This window comes from Phalacrocorax aristotelis, chromosome 9 (genome assembly GCF_949628215.1).
Source record: "Phalacrocorax aristotelis chromosome 9, bGulAri2.1, whole genome shotgun sequence".
In the NCBI taxonomy this organism is placed as follows: Eukaryota; Metazoa; Chordata; class Aves; order Suliformes; family Phalacrocoracidae; genus Phalacrocorax; species Phalacrocorax aristotelis.
The window spans coordinates 1,507,602-1,529,401 of NC_134284.1; the positions used below are offsets into that span (position 1 = coordinate 1,507,602).

Consider the following 21,800-nt stretch of genomic DNA (forward strand, 5'->3'; position numbering starts at 1 on the left):
TTAGTGTTTGGAAGAGGAGGGTCTATTATTCTGTTTATCTGATCGAATACAGCCAATTCTGGAATGATGTTTCACACCCAGCTGCATGATTTGTAGGTCACTGTAGGATTATCCCAGGTGGACGAATGGGACTCAGAAGGCCTGCTGCGTATGATCATTCCCATGTGTAGGTGCTGCAGAAAATGCTGCAACAAGAAGACAACTACAAATGCTGGAATACCAACCGTATCTTCAGTCATTGCTGGCATTGCTTCTTGTTGTTAAGTAAGTTGCTATTCTGATTGTGCTAAAACCTTATCTAGAGAAGTAAAAATAGTGAAGATTTTCCTTAAAATGTTTCCATTTGCAAGTCTCAGTCCTTGAACCAAAGAAACCACATACTTGAAGATCCGTTTGTCCTTGATTTCTGTTCTGAAGCTTCCAACCTCTCCTGAAACCATGAGTTGGGAATGTTAAAGAAGTGATTTGAATTTATCTATTTATATCACATTTATATCCATTTATATTACAATAACCAAGGCAAAATCTTCAGATTTTAGGCTTGATAATTGAGACATCGTTGTAATAACGATTTATTATGCTGCTCCCAGTTACCTCTCAAACATACTGCTATGGCTTTCAGAGTTAGGGCAGGCTGGACAGTGAACGTCTCTCTCAGAAACTGCAAAGCTTATTTTCTTGCATAGAAGTTTGAATGCTGGACAGAGGGGATTACAAAAGACAGCAGAGTGGCTAAAGCAGTTTATATGATCAGTGATTTGGAAAAAAATTATCCTGATTAACCTCTAAATGCTTTATTTGGTACAGTGGTAGTTGAGTGTTACGATGCCAAGATACGGTTTAAACAGAGCCATGCATTATACACAGCACTGTGCCAACTCTTCTCTGCCACATTTGTTTTGAGTATGTTTTTAATGTAAACCAAACCCAAGATATTTCTGGCTACGTTTCCTCACACCTCTCTTTTATCTTTGTCTAGCATCTCCAATTGCATGAACAATCTGCCCCGAGGTGGTTGTTACTGGTGTCCTTTATAAGTTTCCAATTTTCATTATATGCGCTGCCTATAATAACTCCTAACTATATCATAATCCTTTGGATTATAGAAGGCAGTGTTCTACATTATTTCTCAGAGATGAGTTAACTCTCCTCTCTCTTCTGTCTTCTGTGGTTTGCAATATTGATGCAGTAAATACAGGCATTCATTAATCTAATTTGGTACCACCCTGCTGCTACATGGAGCGTTCACAAATGTGGACACGTAGTCCAGAACAAAGAAATATGATCAGCAAGTTGTGTTACTATTTTTCTGAAAGATCAGCCCCTGGAGCGCCCTTGAACGCTGTGTATGCCCACCAGCCTTCGGCCTTTGCAATGGCCTGTGCACGGAGTATTCAGGCTGTTGCACAGCAGAGTTTGGTTTTAAAACCAGCCTCAGGGATGCCACCTGTGATTATCATAAAACTACACCTCTGGTCCCCTGTGGCAGGCAGGACTTAAACCCAGTTTTCTGTGTCTTCCCTGACTAAGTCTTCAACAAATACTACAGACAAATGTTCTGGCTTCATGCATGGAGTTGATGGGATAGCATTTTGCGGTCTTAATCCAAGATGAAATGAGACATTACCAAAATACATAATCTGGCAAGGGCTGAATAGCCCCAGTATCAAAAAGAGATTCTAATGAAAAAAAGTATGAATGCTATCAAATTCCACACAAAGCAGCACAAGGGCTCTTTGTAACTGCTATGCAATTTAGATGGAGGGAAAAAAAAGTATTCTCCAGCTTTGACCAGTCCAATTGTAAACCCCCGCAAATGCTCCCTCCTTCGAGTGAGAGAGAGCTCACTCTGTATTTTCAGTTCAGTCATGATACTGTACATGAGGGAAGGCCCTAGATTCATATCCTATTTTCCCTTCCTTCCTGTCCTCTTCGCCCGCCCCAAATACTCTCTTAAATGACTATTTTTTTTGGTTCAAACAACAAGGCTAAACAGGTGAAATTTTAAATAATGATTGAGGATTTTTTTTATTCATTTAAGTTTCAATATCATTACAGAAAATGTTATGGTACAGAGTTGTTTAACATTAGTTTTATTTCTTTGCTGATTTAATTTCCACACAAATGCTGGTAACACTAATATCTGTACAAGATCAGTCTTTGATTTGTTTTAGTTTTCAGTTCTGTACATTTTTAAATGTATTGGTTAAAAAGGCTGTCAGCACTTAAGGAAGCAATTTTTTTGTTTGTTGAAATAAAAGGTATCCAGTTACTGCCCAAGAGTACGGAGCTGGGTGGCTGCTGGGACGAGAGCGATCCCTGAATGCTCAGCGAGGTGAGAAAACCTCGGGGCTTCATTGGGTTCCCAGTGCAGCCACTCTGCTTTTGGCACTGTGCACATCAACACGAGACACAAGATAAAGAACAAGCAGAAGCTCTCTGTGAAGCAGTTATGAAGCATACTAATAAGGGAAATCCAGGTGTTGTTTACGCTAGTATAAATAAGCAGACAGCCTTGTTTTAAGAGCATAAGTAGTTGTATCTTAAAGATGAGAAAAAACACAAGTTCTGCAGGCACCTACTGCTGTCTACTAAAAGCTACCGCTATCAGAACTAGCATTGAACACACAAAGCAATTGCAAGGAAAGGAAAAGTTGCTTTGATATAATCAGAATAAATTTCTTTGTTAGATTTGTTTTAAAGTTTTTTTTTTAAAAGGTATTTATTTAAATTCCATTTGAAATATAATTCAAGATGTTGACTATACTGATCAACTTTTATCCAAATCAGAAAAACTAGCTGTGCCGTTGCATATTACAGGATACAGTCAATGACATGTGGACATGCATAAAAGCTTCGCTCTTGCTGGTGACATCATAGCCTTCCAATGACCATGACATCCACCACCTCCCCCTTGTGAAGCTCCACATACTGCTCTGTCTTTGGAGGTAGCATCAACAGTCCATTGGCACTGCGCATACTCATCAGACGACTGCTCATCTGATTCCCTACAGGAGAGCGAGAGAAAAATTTCAGTTAAGCTTTCAGTTAGTTTCAAAGGCTGCAACACGCCACACAGGAAACAAGAGCTGCTCTTACGAAGATGTTGATGTTGCTAATGTATTTACAGAGCTGGGATCTTGCTTTTCCAAGGTGGATGGAAACAGAGAACTCTGTGGAGAATTAGTCGGCCTCTCGTTGCTCTGGCTCTCAAAACCCTCATTCCCTCTACTGATTCCTTTCCTAGCCAGCCTTCCACATTACCTGTACCTCGTATCTTGTCATAGTAAATTGCTTTTCTGTTGGAATATCTAATCCTAAAAAAATTACTATATTTTTTCAATTTGTGTACCTATTCCGATTGTAGAAAGACTAAAACCATCTCAGTCTAGAATGTATTTAATATACCCTTATAGAAACTGTATTCTTCTCTCTGAATAGTCTCGTTTAGCATTAGGAGCTTAGCACTAGTAGCTAAAGTAGTCGAAGCCTTAGGCCTCACGAGCTGATGGAGAGTAAACTTTTTGATAAAACTAATGCTGCTAACACAGAACTAGCTGAATCCGGCAGATGCAAGCAGAACGAAGAAGATAAGGACCAAGGAAACAATTCCAAGAGAATGAGGTAACTTCAGAAGAAGGCCAGCCCAGTGACAATGAAAACCAATAAGAAATCAAGAGGCCACCGACCAGAATTAAGTGATTGGACTCGGGGATCGCGTGCTGGGCGGTACAGGTATAACTGGAGGGTGTGATCTGGGGTAGGGATCCCTCTCCAGAAGCACTCAGCTCAAGCTGTAACCTGAGAACTAATAAAAGGAATTGGAAACCTTCACTCAGACTTCCCATTTTTCAGTGGGATCCTAGGGTCAGACCCTGTTACAGTGGCCGGCTGCGTAAATCCGTAACATATACAGCCTCAAAAGAACGGGTTTCTGTGCGACACTGAGCTTCACAACATGTCCTGATGATAAACAGTATCATATTGGTAGTACTGACAAAAAATGAAAATGCAATAAAAAGTTGTGCCCTTACACAGTCTGCATGTGTAAGGGAAGAAGTGGTGCACAACAAAACAGAGTTAAATGACATACAGTGTGATAGAAGTAAGTAATACCTTGACTTATACCTGGAAATATGTCAGAGGCTGTGTGATCTTGGGAGTCAATGGTAAGAACTCTCTGGGTAAACAGTAAGATGCATTTGAGCTAATGTCTTCCCTGTGGAGACGTAGTGCTTTGTATTGAATAATTTGGATGTAGCAAAAAGACAGTTGTTTAAGGTCCTGAATCTGTTGAGAAACTGGCAGAGTTGGTCTTCTAGCAGTATACAGCTAAAGAAGTATTCAAATATAGTATTTACCTCATCTGCAGCTGAGTATCCAGAAGTATCCCTAGGTAGCAAACATGACTAATAAAAGTCTGCTTTAGGAGAACATATACAGCCTCTGCTATCTCTTCTACTTTTCCAGTTCAGCTAGAATCACACTTCTTTTATTTGTATTGTCCCTACCTATGCCCCAACTTGTGTTTGTTTAGTATGTGCACAAGAGCAAAAGTAAGCAAATGCGCCTGTGAGTGCAAGTAAGCATGGGCAGATGTTTGTAAAAAGGAATGTATGCACACATGCAAGCATACAGGTGGGGGGTGTGTGGGTGTGTGTGTGTGTGTGTGTAAAGGCAGGTTATTCAGAAGAAAGAAGTTTTAATGGTAAAGTCGGCACGTAATTTCATGACTGAATTTTATACTAATGTACATGTAAGCGTGCACACAAGTATGTCAGCAAATCACTCTGCATAAGGAAGGTTATAAGGAAAAACAGGTGCATAGGCTTGGTTGCTTTTAGACATGTACGCAGGAAGGCAAGGACCTGTGCGAGTGTGTCTGCCAGTCTGTCTGAGTGGGCACTAACCTGTACTCTGTGCCCAAGGTAGTGGTTCTTGGTGATGCCAAGTCAGTATGCACCGATGATATTCTGGGCGGGGGTCCAATTTTACATCACATGATAACTGCAGAAGAAGCAAAGAAATGGTGACAATTTCATGCACTCAGATTGCACTAAGATAAAGGAATCATCTGCTCAGTTGTTTTTCCATAAAACCAGTCTTTTTAAAAACTTGCATTCTGAGGTCAAATAGTGTCTAGTGCAAGATCAAATGCTGTAGCAGGTAGAGACTGCAGTATTTAAGGGAAATACAACTGTGATATTACAATATCAAAGTGTATGATGGCGTCTACATGCACTAAGTGGAATATTCCAAAGCTGTTCCTTTACTGTGAGTTTAAAGATAGTATTTCTCTGGAAAAAAAGCTTTAGAATTTCTGGTCTCTGGATTACACTGCATAAAGATAAAAATTTTATTCGCATTCAAAATACTCCTAGCTCTGACAAAAGGGAAATGGCATATCTTTGAAATGAAAAGATATACAGGGGATGGCTCACAATGGAATTTAATGGACCATATTGGAAAATTCATGCAAAAGTGAGGGTCACTACAAATTGCTCTCTGTTTTAGAATATTTAGCTGCGAGATAAAGAAAAAACTGGATGCCTGAGGAAGTGTAAAAGAGAGACACAGGATAAGCAGTAAGAGAAAAGTGCATAGCCAATAACACTAGGAAAACTATAAAGGGTAATGTGTTCCTTGGTACTTTATTTGAATTGAAAATAGAAATATAATACATTATAATAATATGCCTTGAATCTATATTAAACAGAGTTGCAATATCCATGGTTTCTTGCAAGAGTGAAATGAATAGTTTAAGGGAGTTCTATTGCCTAGGGTGGGGGTCATGTGGATTACTTATATAAATAACTCAGGAACAGAAAGGCTTTGAAGTTTGTATTTTCTATTGCTAACAGAAAGCTATCCAACTCTTTAGGTACTCCCAGATTACTCTGCAGTTTTTACCACAGGTTAAAACAAATGTTTTTTTTTTTAAACAGGAAAGCGTCCTTCCTGCCTGACTGGCACATGGCTGCCTCTGTATCTGTATATTTTGCTCCATTTAGATGGCCATCTAACTTTTAGAAATTATGGGACTGAATATTACCATTAACAGAGATTGAGAATGTACCTCTGTTTGTGTGAACTTCCTTCAACCTGACAGAACTAGTCTAGGGCTCAGATTCCCCAAACAAGACAGCCTTTCAGAGCCCAAAGAGCTGTGCTTCAACATCTTGAGAAAAATTTTGAATAGAAGACAAGCTTCTTACCCTGGCTTTGATGATGGTGGGCCGAGGATCCAGGATACCTTGCATTTTCCTCAGTGCGGGAACAACAAAGAGATTGCAGGTGACAACAGCTGACACAGGGTTGCCTGTAGGACAAGGAACAGTTGGTGGTGACTCCCTCTTGATTCACTCTGAAATGCTGAAAGCAATCTCATGTTTTTGTTGCAATTGCACTCTAAAGGACTCTAAAGAGCTTTTCAGGCTATGTACAGGAAACATTTCATTCAAGACTCGAGCGGTGTGTGGCAAGTACACCTTTTGAAAGCTACCCTCTCTGGCTGATGGTGTGTTGAAAGAAATCCTGCTCTGACCAGAACTATCCCATGTTCCTCAGGCCCCACCATTTGCCTCTGTTCCTCTGTTGCCTTTTGTCTTATGCCTAGAATTGTCTGGGGCTGGGGCAGGGTTTATTGTGCACAGGTATAGGTCCTAGCTGATCAGGCTCTTGATTCATGACTAAGGTTTCCAAGACCTATGGAAAAATAACTTTCAATTCCCTTACAGAGTGGCAAAATGCTTCAGTACAAATTCTTAGGAGAATTCTACTGATTTATATGTTTTCAGTTGACTCCTAAGGGAGGTGTATTACCAACGTCTGTCAAACACCGCTTGTCTTACACATCTGGACTTCCCTAGATGTCAGTTCTAAAGTAAATAGTATGATCAGACAGACACTCCATTGATCTCTCTCCCCTGGAAGAAAATGTACTGCACAACTAAAACATGAGAGGGAAAAAGCACTAGAGATACATCTGAAAACCACCAGTTTATCAATAACAGGATTTCTTGTGTATTCAGAAATCCATGCAAAGTCAAAGCCATAAAAATAAAACTCCTCCTGATTTAGGAGGATAGAGACTTACAGCCCCAACCCTAAGGAAATGCTGCCCTCTTTTGGTTCCACGGGACGATCATGATAAAAAAATTCTGTGCCATGTTCCTTGGCACTCCCTCATTTTTGTCTCCGTTTTCAATACTTCAGGGTGGATGCACTGACTTAAACACACAGAATATTTACTGTGAAGCTGGAAGGAGCTGTAGGAAAAAAACCACCCCTGTATAGTACCACTTACAAAACTCAAGGAAATTGTTGGATGGAAGAAATCATAAGGCCTATACACTGGCAAATTCTGAGGGCAAGAACAAGAAAGAACTCCTTAGTATATGCTTATGAGTCTATCTCTTCTGGAAATTTCTGGGAAAACCTTACAAATACCTTCCTTAGGGATGCCAACAGCAGACACAGGTGCCGTGAAACATCACTATTCAGTTTCAGCTCTGTTGTCTATGCACAGGAACAAAAGTAATCCACAGAATATCTTACCTGGGAGTGCAAAGATTATTTTTCTTACGCCGTCGATATCCAGAGTTGCAAAAGTTGTTGGCAGGCTATGGAAAAGGAAAGGTATTAAATAGCTGCACTAGACTTTGGCTGAACATTGTTATAGAATCATGGAATCGTTTAGGTTGAAAAAGACCGTTAAAAGCATCAAGTCCAACGCTTAATGTAGCACTGCCAAGTTATTATTTAAAACTCTTGGGTAAGAAAACAAAACAGGATCTCTCTCTCTCAGCAGTTCATTAGCACCTGCTGCTTTTTCCATACTGGGGGTATAATGCTCTCTTTGTGATGACAGAACTGTTAGTTTTTCTTGGTATTCAGCTATGAAGTTTTAAGACGACGATTCTGCCTCTGGTGAGGAAACATCTAAGAGCAGATCGACTAGTAATCAAAACTCTAAATCCATCTTCATGCTAGAAGCCAACTAACAAAGAAGTAATACTGAAATTATGCAGCTACAGAGCTGTATTTGTTTTCCATATAAGGCTCTCCAAATTTTTTCTAACATTAACGACTCTAATCTCCCTTACTCCATTGTCTGCAGCAGCAGTGACAACGGAGCAGTATTTCAGCTAGCTAGTACGCAAATGAACAAATTCAGATACACAGGCAGAGCTGCAGTCAGGTAAGACCTAGGTCTATCAGTAAAGAGCTCTCTCTGCCTTTTAGAGCTGCTCCTGAGTGACCTTTAGTGACTTGTTATCAGGGCTATTATGGTTATAAAAATAGGACAGTAATGTGATGGCTCAGAAATGTGGCTGGCAAAAAAGGAACTCATCTATTAAAAAAAGTTTTCCATATACCTATGTTAATATAATCTGTTTAAACATTAGAAATGATACTTTGCAGGAGCAATAATTAGGCTGAATTCCTTGGCTTCATCTTGAGCTAACAACTACCACCTGGTCAGCAGATGATACTTGCTGACTAGCAGGAACTTTGGAGATTTGCCACACTTGGATCATTACTACCTAGTTTTGTATCTGCTAGAACTAATCAATATCTTGTTTTACCAGGGGAAGTTGGCGTTTGACGTTTCTGTTTTAAAATGTCTCTAACATAAAGGGAACTATGTGCCAGACCTCCCTCCAAACTGAGGTACAAAAAATCTAATTGCCGATTCATATTTACTGAAGACTCTGAATTCCCATATGAGATTTCAACACCATCATTGATAAAGTCTTCCAGTACTTTCTTCTGGCAGTGCTGCTAGACAAGATACCACCTTACATTAGCTGAGCAACTTTCCGATCAAGTGGAGGAACGGTAAATCCCAGGTATCACTCTGCAGTCATGCAAAACATCAAAATACAGGCATGCAAGACAAATTCTGGCTTTACTCTTGGAACTTACTCAAGGGAATTTTTCCCAATATCGTAATTACAAATCTAAGGCCTTTTAAGACAGAATTAATAAATGCTAAGACACTGTATTTGCTATTGCACTACAGCCGATGAAACTGAGAGTGCTTACATTCTCAGTAAGATTAGATGACCAAATGTTTTGATAGCAGTAAGAAATACCTTTCTGATGGCATAAAATGAAAATGGATGTTTGGGGAAAATAAAGACTTCTTAAAGCTTTTCTGGCTAGTTATTAAGAGTTTATTGCTACAAGTCTACAGAGGATCACTAGAAGAAAGAGTTACGTTTTATTTCAGATAAGCCAGAACCAGAATTTAATATTTTGAATTCTCTAAGTCAGGTTATCCATTCTTGTCAGCAGCAGAGGCTGGAGTGCAGATCCCGCTTTTGGGACTTCTCCACATTGGTTGTAGCAGTATGACAGAAGCAGTGAGCAATTTCCACGCCTGGGCTACATCCAGAACAGGAAGAAACATGCTTTAAACTCACTTGTACCTTTTATGGAAGGGAGGTGTTGGGAGTAGCAGCACAAGCACCAAACCCACATGCAGTTCTTTACTGGATTTTATGCAGTGACAGTAAAAGTATTTGTCTGTTTTCACAGCAAACACCCACTTTCTGTTCTGCTCCCTGGCAAAAGCTATGGGCTAGAGGGAATCATTCTGCAAAGCTGCACTTGGCCTTGTGTTACTGGATCATGCCAACCTAGCTTGCAAACTGCACTCCATGGTTAGTGAGGCAGGGCTGTAGACATCTTTCTGCTACTGTACTGTGAAAGGGAACTCTCTATTTCAATACATGTAGTTATAATTTTCTCTACAAAGCACACTTCCAGACTCATTAATTGTGCTACAATAAAGGAAAACAATGCTGAAACAGTTTTCAGAGGTCCTGGTGGGCAGGAAGCTCAACATGAGTGAACAGTGGCTGCTGCGGCCAAGAAGGCCAACAGGATGCTGGGTTGCATCAAAAAGGGCATCACCAGCAGAGAGAAAGAAGTCATTATCCCACTCTACTCAGCGCTTGTCAGGCCACACCTGGAGTGCTGTGTGTAGTTCTGGTCCCCGCTATACAAAAAGGATGTGGCCAGGCTGGAAGGGGTCCAGAGAAGGGCCACCAAGATGATCAGAGGACTGGGAAGCTGCCATACGAGGATAGGCTGGGAGAACTGGGCTTGTTCAGCCTTGAGAAAAGGAGGCTTAGAGGGGATCTCATCACCATGTACCAGTACTTAGGGGGCAGCTACAAAGAAGATGGAGACTCCCTTTTTACAAGGAGTCCCATGGAGAGGACAAGGGGGGGACGGACACAAGTTGCTCTTGGGGAGATTCCGATTGGACACGAGAGGAAACTTTTTCACAGTGAGGACAGTCACCACTGGAATAATCTCCCCAGGGAAGTGGTTGATTCGGCCACGTTGGACACCTTCAGGAGTCGTCTGGACAGGGTGCTGGGCCATCTTGTCTAGACTGTGCTCTTCCTAGAGAGGTTGGACTAGATGATCCCTGAGGTCCCTTCCAGCCTGTGATTCTGTGATTCTGTGATTCTGTGTGTGTGTGTGACTGCATTTACTTTAAAATTACTGTGCTCAATATGCCAATTAGATAAAACTTTGTAAATTTACTGTCATCCCACCTCTCTCAAGAAATTGCTTGGTTGTAGGAATATGACTTATGCAAATTTTTAAGTGAAATGAGATGCTCATTATGCAAACCAGCAGTTAAGTGTCCTTGTATTTCCCAGTTATTTCATAACAATGTCAATATCTGAGCTCTGTGATCATAGGGAAGGCTGTGGTCACATTTATACCATGCTGGTTTCCCCCTGGTCCTGAAATCTGATTTGCAACAGTTATCAGAGACATATCTCTTACTGATAAAAGATAATCTCTCTGTTCCAGGTAATTTCACCCATAAGGATAATGACTAATCTGAATAGGACTGATATTGGTTTTTTTCCCATATATATCTACTATGTGGTTTGTAGTACATGTGGAGAAGTGAAATCTACTGAAGCACTTCTATAGGATATTTGGCCCAATGTAGCCTCCATCTATGCTGCCTAAGTAAGAAGATTTCTTACCCTGGTTTCATAAAAACTCTGCCAAAATGAATCTGTGCATGAAGATCAATATCCAGCACCTGTTTAAGATAGTCCTGTTTAAAATCAAAAAAAGAAAATCGATTAAGTAACATCAAAGTGGCTTACATCATCTAAGCATTCAAAGCAATTAAATAATACCACATGAAGATGAAAGACTTTTCATATCCCAAAAGTGCTATAGTCCAGTGGGGTATTTTCAGTATTTGACAGAAGGTATTTTAAAAAGATGAACAGACTCATTTTAGGTGCCAAACCTGACTCCATGAGGACATAGTAATATATTTACTTAGAGGACCCCACAATTACCTGAAACTAAAACATATTCTCTGTCAAAGATGGAAAAAAACCTTTATGGTTCCAAGTTAAGACTTAAAATCATCAAGTTATTTAACTTTTGCCATAGAAGCTATCTAGCAGCAGAGATCTCCTAGTACCTTTGAAATCACTACTGTACTGTAGAAATCATAGTTTTCCAGGATACTGTAATTATTGTAATTTCTTAGGGACTTGGTCTGATTGACAGTGGTCAGGTTTAACAGTCCTTAGAAAGGAAAAACTGTGGGTGGCTTGTGTGTTAGCTCAAGTTAAATGATTTTGCATGAATTGATCCAGTTATTAAAACAAATTGAATCACTGTTTAGTCTTTATTGAAAATTGCTGTGCTTAAAGATGTAGTATCCTGTCTGTTGTGTTTAGTGAGATTAAAGACATAACAGTCATCTGTGAAGAGACGCTTTGGAAGCAGTAAATCTGAAGCAGTTTTCTTTTCTTTTTTTTTTTTTTTTTTTCTTTCTTTCTTTTCTGTGTGTGTGTGTGTGTTCAAATTCAACTCTTTTCAGCCAGGCATGAATTCTCAATTATTGATTGCATTAACCCCATGTTTACTTTCTATTTACTTTTTGGACATTCACAGTTATTTCATTAAAACTGTTGAAGGCTCAGTATCAGAGGGCTAACTGTCAGCCTATTGACTTTATGCCGTTGCCTGAAATTCAGACTGAGGAGAAATTAGCCAGAAGGCATAGATGCCTGTAAGACCATTCAGCAGTCCAGTCACTTCCTATAATTTCTGTGTCTGCACTATGTCGCCACATTCTCAATTTAAAAAGCAGCAGTTGTCCTTGATTATTTTTCTAGGAATACTGAGGACAACAACAGGATTGAAAGTAATCGGCACTCGTTTAACTAGTTATCCATTTTCGTGACGTATCCAACAATATGATTTCTACTCAGAAAAGTGACAAATACAGCACTCGTTTGCCATCTCCCAATGACTGCCTTTAGTATCTGTTAGTTATAAAAGGAGAGATGTTTCTTTTACCTGCCAAACTCACAGATTCAGCCTGGGATCAAAAAGTAATCTGAGTTTTCCTTCGCATAAGTCATGATTAATAAATGTCCTGCAGGTTCATCTACGCCCCACCAGCATCTGTGTATCCCTATTTTCTTTGATGGTTTTGGCACAGGGATTACCAACAGGAACTCAATCAACAATTCTGTTAATGATTCAAAAGGCAAATATATCAGCTCACTGTGTCTTGTATGTATTGCCTCTGTAGGACTATCAGGCGCAAAATGTGATAAAACTATTTTTGTAACAGATATAGCTTTGGCATGTTCAGGAAACAACTGCTGAGTAAGAAAGGGCTATTTATATACTCAGGTTGCTTTTCAAAGTAGCTTTATCTGACCTACATTTTACTTGATCTAAGAATAAAAAGAAGTCTGTTGCCTTCATGCGCTATTAACCAAGAACCTTCCTCATCATAACTACATAAATAATTCCTTAAATAAAAACGCATTTGCAAATCACTCACATCAAGAATTAAAATCTTCCCGGTTGTACTATGTCTGCTATAGTGCAGTAATAAGAACAAAGGGAACGATGATAGCTCTGAAGACTATTTTCTTAATTAACTCACATCTAAGTGTTCCAAAAAACTGTATGATCCTTTTAATAAATATTAATACAAAGGTAGAAGCTCTGAAGACAGACTGTCGCTTGAAATTCTTACATATATTGTAGCGAGTCATACTTAAATTTAGCATACCTTTTCCCCCATAGATACACCTCCTGATGTAATGATCACATCAGCACGGCTGATACCCTCATTCAGTGCATTCAGTAAATCATCTGGGCTACAGAAAAGAACAGGCAAACAGATTAGTGGCACGGAACTATTACGAGTTGTAGTGTATATAAGTGTCTGTGTGCACACATACAGATGTATATACACACATGTATTTTAAGAAAGAGATACAGCTCTAGAATAATAGAAAATCTTTTCCTTCTTAAGGCTCCACACTGCTCTATTCAAGTCAAGAACTGCAATCTCATTAAGTGAATACCACGCCGTTTGGCACCTTCCTGTCTAAGAGCTTTGCAACAGGAATGGGGATACTTTAGGCTCAGCCTGAAGGCCACTAATACAAGTGTCTAAAAGTGTGTAATTTGCACAGTAGGTAGCAATACAAATTAAGATTTAGATGAACTGACAGGACTATACAAAAGGACCTGACCATGAAAATTACTGGCCACCAAGCAGGCTGCAGTACTACCTGTCTAGCTTATTTGATGCTTGCAAAAAATGGGGATAAGAATCCACTTCAAACTTCCATCAGTGAAAAGTGGGAGTAAATCCTTTGTTTATCTTGTCCATTAGAGGGTTCTGCAGAAAATCCAGCTGTACAGCCAATTCATCTTGAAAAAACACAATCCATCCTGTTCAAGTGTCTATTTACCTTCAGGAGAAACAATGTAAGGGGAGCTGTGATATTCTTCCATACAAAGAGTATAACTGCAAAGGTGAAGGACAGAAGCTGAGTATATTTTAGTTTTGGTGCCTTAACTCTTTTTTTTTTTTCTTTAAATCTAAAGTGCAACTTTGAAGTGGGCATTAGCTGTCTAACCACAGTACTGATGCTAATACAGAGCTTCAAGGCATGCAGTGGAGAAACTCAGTAATACAACTTCCACAAGACCAAAGGAATCTAAAAGAATGTCTAATACATTAAATGCATACCTTGCATTTAACGTTTGTGAACTGACCGGAAGCTGACCAATTGCTACGACTGTATGTAATGTTCTTTCAATAGTATGATTTCACTTAAATGATCCTGAAAGCTTTTCATAGGAGGTTGTTCCTTCTTAGAAGGCAATTGAACACTCGGGCAATAATGCTAGTGACTGTATAAAGGACTTCACCTGGAACACAGCACCTCAGTTAAATGCCACACTACAATTACAAAATGCTATTATGAGTTATTGTACTGCTTTTGGCTGGGATAGAGTTAATTTTCTCCATAGTAGCTAATATGGGGCTATAGTTTGGACCTGTGCTGGAAAGAGTGTTGATAATAATTTCATTGCTGCTGAGCAGTGCTTACAGAGAGTCAAGGCCTTTTCTGCCTCTCTCCCCGCCCACCATCGAGGAAGCTGGGAGGGGGCACAGCCGGGACAGCTGACCCCAACTGACCCAGGGGATATCCCACACCATGTGACGTCATGCTCAGTATATAGAGCTGGGGAAGAAGAAGGAAGGGGGGACGTTTGGAGTGATGGTGTTTCCCTTCCCAAGTAACCGTTATGGGTGATGGAGCCCTGCTTTCCTGGGGATGGCTGAGCACCCGCCTGCCCGTGGGAAGGAGTGAATGAGTTCCTTGTTTTGCTTTGCTTGTGTGCGCAGCTTTTGCTTTACTTATTAAACTGTCTTTATCTCAACCCATGAGTTTTCTTCCTTTACTCTTCCAATTCTCTCCCCCGTGCCACTGGGGCGGGGAGTGAGCGAGCAGCGGTGTGGGGCTTAGTTGCTGGCTGGGGTTAAACCACAACAGCTATCAAGGCTTTCCAGGCTGCAAATGACAGGTAGCCTGTCCTTTGGGAACTTTGGCTATATTTTATTAAAAGACAGAATCACTGCAGTTATTCTGGGGTTCGAACCGGAAACAGGAAAATCAGAAATACTATGCAAGCCCTGTTTGATCTTTCAGAGACTAACAGAGACTGTGTTTCTAAAAGTCTCAGAAAGAACAATCCTTTCCTCTATCCATCCTGTCTTTGCCCATGTTTTAGTGAAATATAAGCAGCAGTTAGCGTTATGTGGTGCTGTGTGCACTATAATTTATGTGACACAAGAAAGACTGCGCTGCCTCACTGAGTAGATATCTCAAGTGCATGCAGACCTGCACACTCATCTCCTCACCAGAGAGCCCTTAAGTGTCCTCTACCCTGGTTATGCCTTACAGGCAGAAAGACTCAAGACCCTTTCTCCACCATGTCCAGTGACTGATGCAGCATCTTTGGTATCACAGTGTGGTTATCCTGCAAAACTTTTCTATTTGTGTGGGGTTACATCCACTCTTTAGGGTCATATTGCCTTGTAAGAGGTAGGCAACAAACTACAGCAGAAAGAAGGGCAGATTGCTGGTGCCATAGTGTAGGCTGTAATCAACCAGAATTATACAATATCATTTCTTTTAAAGGAAACAGTGGCTGCAGATATTGTGGCATGTCTCCATGACTTTTCTTTAGGGTACTGGGTATCTTGGATACTCTAAATGGCCTATAATGAATGGCTGAACTCTCTTTTCTTTGGGAGAAAATATAAAACATACAGACTCAAGCAAAACCATCTCCTTCTTCGTTCTTTAGGAAACAGAGACATTTTCTCAGCTGTCCCTTCTGAAATCTCAGGATCATTTTATCCAAAAACCAGCACAAGCCTCCACTAGTTGTTGAAGGCAAGAGGAAAGAAGCAAGTCTGTTGTTCGCTACTGTTGCCTAAGTAGTGATCTGTATATAAGATATTGCTTAAGATTATTATAGTTTGTAATAGGAAAAGTCTCTGAAGATCTAAGATCTTAATCCTTGCCAACGAAGGTGCAGATGGGAGTGCCGCAAGGAATATGGATTCATTACACAGGTCGATATAAGACTTCCTGAAGCTTGATGACAGTCAGACACTCATGCCACTATTAGGAGGCTAAGACTGCCTTCAGCATATTTTTCTCATTAGGTTGTGATGCAGCTGAGGACCTTGTGCAGCTTGCTCCAGGCTGTTTCATTTTATCCTGCTTATTTATTTAAAAGTTATTCATAGGTAGCAAGACCACCTGTCTGGGGACATCCTAATTATGGATTATGAAGTGTACTTGCTTTTGGTTGTGGTTTAAGAATAATGGAAGGAACAGTAAAAAGCAAAGAAGTCTGTATTTAACTGTTGTCAAAGTTAAATAGAATGGAAGTGCTCCTACTTACATACCGAATATACATATATATGTGAGCGTGTGTGTATAAAATTACCTAGAAAATAAAAAACAAACCCAAACTAAGTCCAAACTCAAACCAGGTGAGGACTCACACTTTGTTTATGAGGGTAGCATACCACTGGAGTGATTCATCATTCAGGTTTTTATTACACGTCATGTAAAAAGTTCAAGATTGCTGGACTTGGTGCATTTTTTTAGCATTTCCAATAGAATGACCTCTATAATATAGCCCTTTCTTTACCATCTGTATAATGCAAGACATTTAAAAATCCTACCACTAAAGCTTTATCCAATTAACAGCACTGCATATCATGTTTAGATAGTTGCAAAATGCATTGAATTCTTCCAAAATGTGATAGAAATTTTATTGTCATGAACTGAATGATTATGCTAGTTTGGATTTTATTATGAAGAAAGGATAAATTTACAGAATTCCCTTCCTTGCCTTTGCAATAGGCCTCTCTCTTTTTGCTGTATTTGGTGCATTTCTTTTTGCCACTCAGGTCTGTCTAACTTTCTATCCTACTTGAGGCTGGTAGTTCCACAACTCTGCAATTAACACAAAACACTCCTTATAGGAGTCATCTGCTGTAATCTTCAATCAACACTGTAGCAAACATTTTCCTTGCCTTTAGTGGATTTTATGCAGAGAGTTATCATTCAAATTGCATATTGACACATGTGATATAATCAGATAACAAGATACTACTTCTCATTTCATTTATTGTATAACAATGAGCAGCTTCTCCTTTGGACTGACATGGAAAGGGAATAAATAACTGAAGACTATTAAATTCTGAAAGAATAGACAAAATCAGTTTGGCATCTGAGCACAGCAGGACAAGATTGTTCTAAAAGGCCTGTGACAAATCATCATGAAGCTGAGAAATAGCACTCACTGTCCGAGTGGGTACAAATCAGAAGCTATGTGCTGAAACTTTGGCCATTGCTAGGGGCAGGACACTGGATTAGCTAGAGTGACGGTCTAATTTACTATGATAAATCCTTTATAATGTCTTGTGAAAGTGCTATTCTTGGATTTGTTTCCTTCATGGACAGAATGGTAACAGGTGCTCAAATACAATGGTGAATACCTTAATCAATGTAAAGTAGATTTTGATGGCAAGTCTCATTTCCAGATGGCAAAACTGTTCGGTTTCATTTGGTGATTTTCAAAGTCAGAGTGACATTGTGCAAAAGAAGGGAGTGTGCTTTTCTAACATGCTGCAATTGATAAAAAAAATTATACTCTCTGTATGTTTCATATCACATCCCAGCATCTTCTGTAAATACAACTAAGAAAACTTGTTCTATAACGATTACATACAGTTTACAGAACTATTCATATAGGCAAGTATGCACAAATCCAAACTTTCTCGTAACAGTAGAAATCCCCATCTACAGCAGATTGTGTCTACACAAATATGTGTATTGTACATGCATTTTTGAAGCTGCAGACATGCTTTGCATAAGAAGTCCATGTACTTTTAAGTACATCTTTATATTCTCTGCTCATTTTGCCAGTCTGATAAACAGAGTATCTTCTTTACTACCTCAATTTCCTGACTCTCTTCATTGAGTTTTACGGAACAGAATGAGCAGCACAGTCTGGATATCAGTTGGAGGGTTTCTGCTGTATAGTGACAGCAGCAAGCATAGAATCCAGTAAGCAGATGCATGACATTGCAGTTGACATGCCACTTGATTTCATTAATTTGAAGAGAGAGCTTGCAGGATGGCAGAATACCAAAATAGGAACACCTTCTGGATTCATGAAAAATTCTGATTATCGAAGCTAGTTTGTGGAAAATTGTTATGAGCACTTGATTACTGAGCTGTCTTTGAACTGAAGATACACAGGACCTTAAGAGCTTGAACAAGAAAATGATGCAAGCCTCATTAGAATAGACATCAGCCATGTAGAAGATATTTCCTTTCTGTCTCTCAAAAGAAATAGCTACAGCACAGTCAAGACCAAAGAATTCTTTATGTTTTAAGTGCCATTTTTTGAAGTACCCTAAATTACAGTGTAATTTTCTCTTTCAAATAGAAATCATCTGTTAATTTACTTCTGTTGATCCTATTGTTGTGCTTCACTGTCATTAATTATAAATCTGTCAGCCTTTTCTCTGGTACAACCCTTAACAACAGCAGTTTGATACATGTAATTGAACTGCTCAGTTTTATAATTTAATTTAGAAAACAAATAACAACAAATGGTGATCTGCATCACCCACCACTCTGCAGTAAAATGAGTGATCGCTGTAAAATTGAACTGGAACATTTAGTTAGGACTGGGTTATCAAGCCACTGTCACAGTTCAAAATCCATAGTTCATTACTAACTTCCAGGACCATTTCTACCCAGTTCTTTGCCAGAGTAGTGTCATTCATTCAAATTAACCTCATTACCTGACAGTCATTTCCAGTCCTTGTTGTTCATTGCCATACACAGCTGTTACAGTTGGATGACTAACAGAAACACTTGTGATTTTGGTACTCTTCTATGCATCAGCCCAGACTTTTATAAACCCAGGTCTTCTGGAAACCTGTGCTTGCAAAATTTGTGCACGCAAACCATCACAGTTAGCACCTTAAACCTGAGTGCTTTACAGATAAACCGGACACAGACACAGAAAGATATGCATGCACCATAATGCACCAGATGCATGCAGAAGCGTCTATAGTGAGTACAAAACCAGAGCTGGATCACCTTTCTTGCCTGTTTTACTTTATTTGAAAACATCTCAAGTATTTCACTTATATGCTAAAATAATTACCCCTTCAGACATGATTCTTCACAGATTCAGAGAAGCTACAGTTTCCCAGACACATAGTGAAAACTGAAGTGCTAACAGTGATCCTACACCAATCACGCTGAAGACCAAAGTAGACCAGCTGCTCCTCTAAACCACAGCGGTTGACTGTAAACTTCAAAAGGCTACATGCCATCTGTAGGCACCCTCAGTTTCGCACATGTGGGCTATGCCCACACAAACTAGGAACAGTGGTCTGTGCCAGTGTTTTTGTCTTACGAGGTCTCTTTTCTGCTAAACAGATCTCCCAGGAGAAGAAAAGATTTAACTAAGGTACAAGGACCTGCTAGAAGTTCACCTTGTATGCAAAGATCCCAATCAAGCTTCTAGTTCTATTTCAGAAAAAAAAAAGACGAAACACCTCCAAAACAAAAAGAATTTACCGAAGTAAAACTTTCACCAAAAACCCAAGAGACTGTACTCATTGTACTCAGAGAGAGATCTCATCAAGCTCAATGACATTTCTGTTTCAGGAGAGATGGGTTATGGATTTGATCCTTTCTGATTAACTCTCCTTTTTCTTCTTGTGCTCATTCAGTTGAGGTGACAGATTTCAAAACGAAGAGGTGAATGCAGCTAGGCATAAAGACAAAGTCTATCACCCACTTCTCACCTCATGGCCAAGAGGAATATTTGGCATATCAGTAATTTGCAAGATGCAGAATAGTGAATGGATGCCATATCAGGATTAGCCAACTAAAACCCAACTTCTGCAGAATGTAATATTGAATGTAATTTTATGAATGTGTTTCAAAGTAATTCAATGAATGTAATTCAATGAAGGAATATTTGAAAATAATAGGAATTCTGTGTTTTGACTAGTATGGTTTTCTAAAGCTGAAGAAGATATGATTTTGATGATGTATGTAGGAACATATGGGCACTCTTCTGAAACTGTATTTGTTTCAAAATTTTCCAGTGTATTTCATCATGTTCTCATAATGTTTCTTCCTTCTACCTTCTGTGGTATTTCTGTGCATCACTTTGAACAGATGCAGTATGTTTTCCCTAAGAATATAGGCCAGCTTGTGAGGAAAGCTGGAATAACTGCAGTAGCTTTTGGCTTGTTCAACATGACTATGGAAGTTTTGCCTATCTGATAGCAACATAAAAGAATCTGTCTCTGTTACTTTTTGCTGCTCCTTTAATTGATGCTGCTGCAAATAAGAACACTACTTTGCAGACTATTTTTTTCAAGTCACATTTATAAACTCAAAGAGACTTTGATTAGAGAGCTTCAACAATTTTGCTGAAGATACCATGAGATCTGCCTAATGCTTTCAACTTTTTCTCTGCATTTGGGTGATACCGTATTTTACTCCACTGTTTTCATGAACAGTTTCAGAAGACTCCCACTCGTATATATGCCAGAATGACAAAAGACCAGAGAGGTCAGAAAAAGAGACAGCCATGGGAGCGCAACAGGAAAATGTCTCATGTTGTAGAAGCCAGGTGCTTACGTACTACAGAGCGCTTGCCTACATGAAGGTATTACATTGTTGATGGTTAGGTCCTGTATTGCATTCATGCCTGCAACTTGTGTACGTTCATCTGCAAGCATTTGCTTGTGAATTGTAGCGATTTTTTTCATCGGTGCCGGAAGAACAGGATCAAAGCTTTGATAACAGTTGTCTTCAGGTGCTGTGCCATTGTACTAACCCGTGGGCACTTTATCCACTCTAAATCCAGGCTAGTGTGTGTCCACTGAATGTAAGAAGCCTAAGAACAGCTAGTTTCCATTAATTAATAAATTATCCCTGTCTATTTCACTGGCTGAGGACAACGAACCTCACCCCAATACTTACCAGAGACCCATTACTTTTTCCAAGAAGTTGGATGGGATTTCACGGGTAAAGATAATAGCTTCTATTTTATTTTCCTTCTTATGAAGGAAGTGAATCTATAAGGATTCATTGAAACATTTTCACTTTTGGAGTGGAAAATATTCAACAGTTGTAGTTGGGTTTGGGTTGAAATAATATGACTGAAGATTACACCACACAATACAATAATCAGTGCCAAAGACATTGCTCATCAGTAATGATGACAGTGCATTGGTGAGTCTGAAGGGTAAACATAATTCTGCAGTTACTTTTTTCAGAGCACTCATGAAATATGAAAATAGGCTTGTACTGACACAACTGAAAGTAAAATATTATGACTGATGTAATTGGTGCCAGTTGCTTATATAAAGCAAATGGTGACATGGTATTGTTATAATGAAATTTCTTACCTTTTTATTTTACTTTAGCTTCAATGATAAGTAGAGTAAATTTTAAATAAATTTTAAGTGAATTTTAAGTAAATTCATCCCATCTGTAAACTGGTGTAGCTGCTATTGAACTACAATATGGATGTCTCTATGACAAGTAGAAATGTAGTCCCTAAAGGCAATGCCTCAAAATGACGGTTTCCTCTGTAAAGCTGCACCTTTTACAGAATTGTAACTTAGTCACTTGGAAAAATGTCTGTCTCTAGAAGAGAAATTACTTGGAAGCCACAGGTCAGAGACAATATAAAATAATTCTTTTAAAATTCCCTGTCATCAGCTATGTCTTAAAAAAATAGCTATTCTTTAGAAAATGTAAAAATTTTTGTTTACTAAGGCATTATACAAATTCTTCAAGAGTAAAGTACAGTTTATTAGGAATAAGCGAAGAGAGGAACAGAAAGAC

At 39.2% G+C, this 21,800-nt stretch overlaps 1 protein-coding gene across 10 annotated transcripts in view; it reads right to left on the reverse strand.

Annotated features, from left to right (window-relative positions):
- Positions 1 to 2,002: 2,002 nt before the first annotated feature.
- Positions 2,003 to 21,800, reverse strand: part of GPHN (gephyrin) — a 308,628-nt gene continuing 288,830 nt past the window's right edge. For all 10 annotated transcript variants that reach the window (XM_075103174.1, XM_075103177.1, XM_075103175.1 and 7 more), the window contains 6 exons: positions 13,094 to 13,181; positions 11,022 to 11,095; positions 7,558 to 7,622; positions 6,216 to 6,319; positions 4,911 to 5,007; positions 2,003 to 3,008 (listed from right to left, as the gene is read on the reverse strand). In XM_075103174.1, the coding sequence (XP_074959275.1) occupies positions 2,875 to 3,008; positions 4,911 to 5,007; positions 6,216 to 6,319; positions 7,558 to 7,622; positions 11,022 to 11,095; positions 13,094 to 13,181 (562 nt within the window). In that variant the 3' untranslated portion in view covers positions 2,003 to 2,874. The remainder of the gene's footprint in view (positions 3,009 to 4,910; positions 5,008 to 6,215; positions 6,320 to 7,557; positions 7,623 to 11,021; positions 11,096 to 13,093; positions 13,182 to 21,800) is intronic.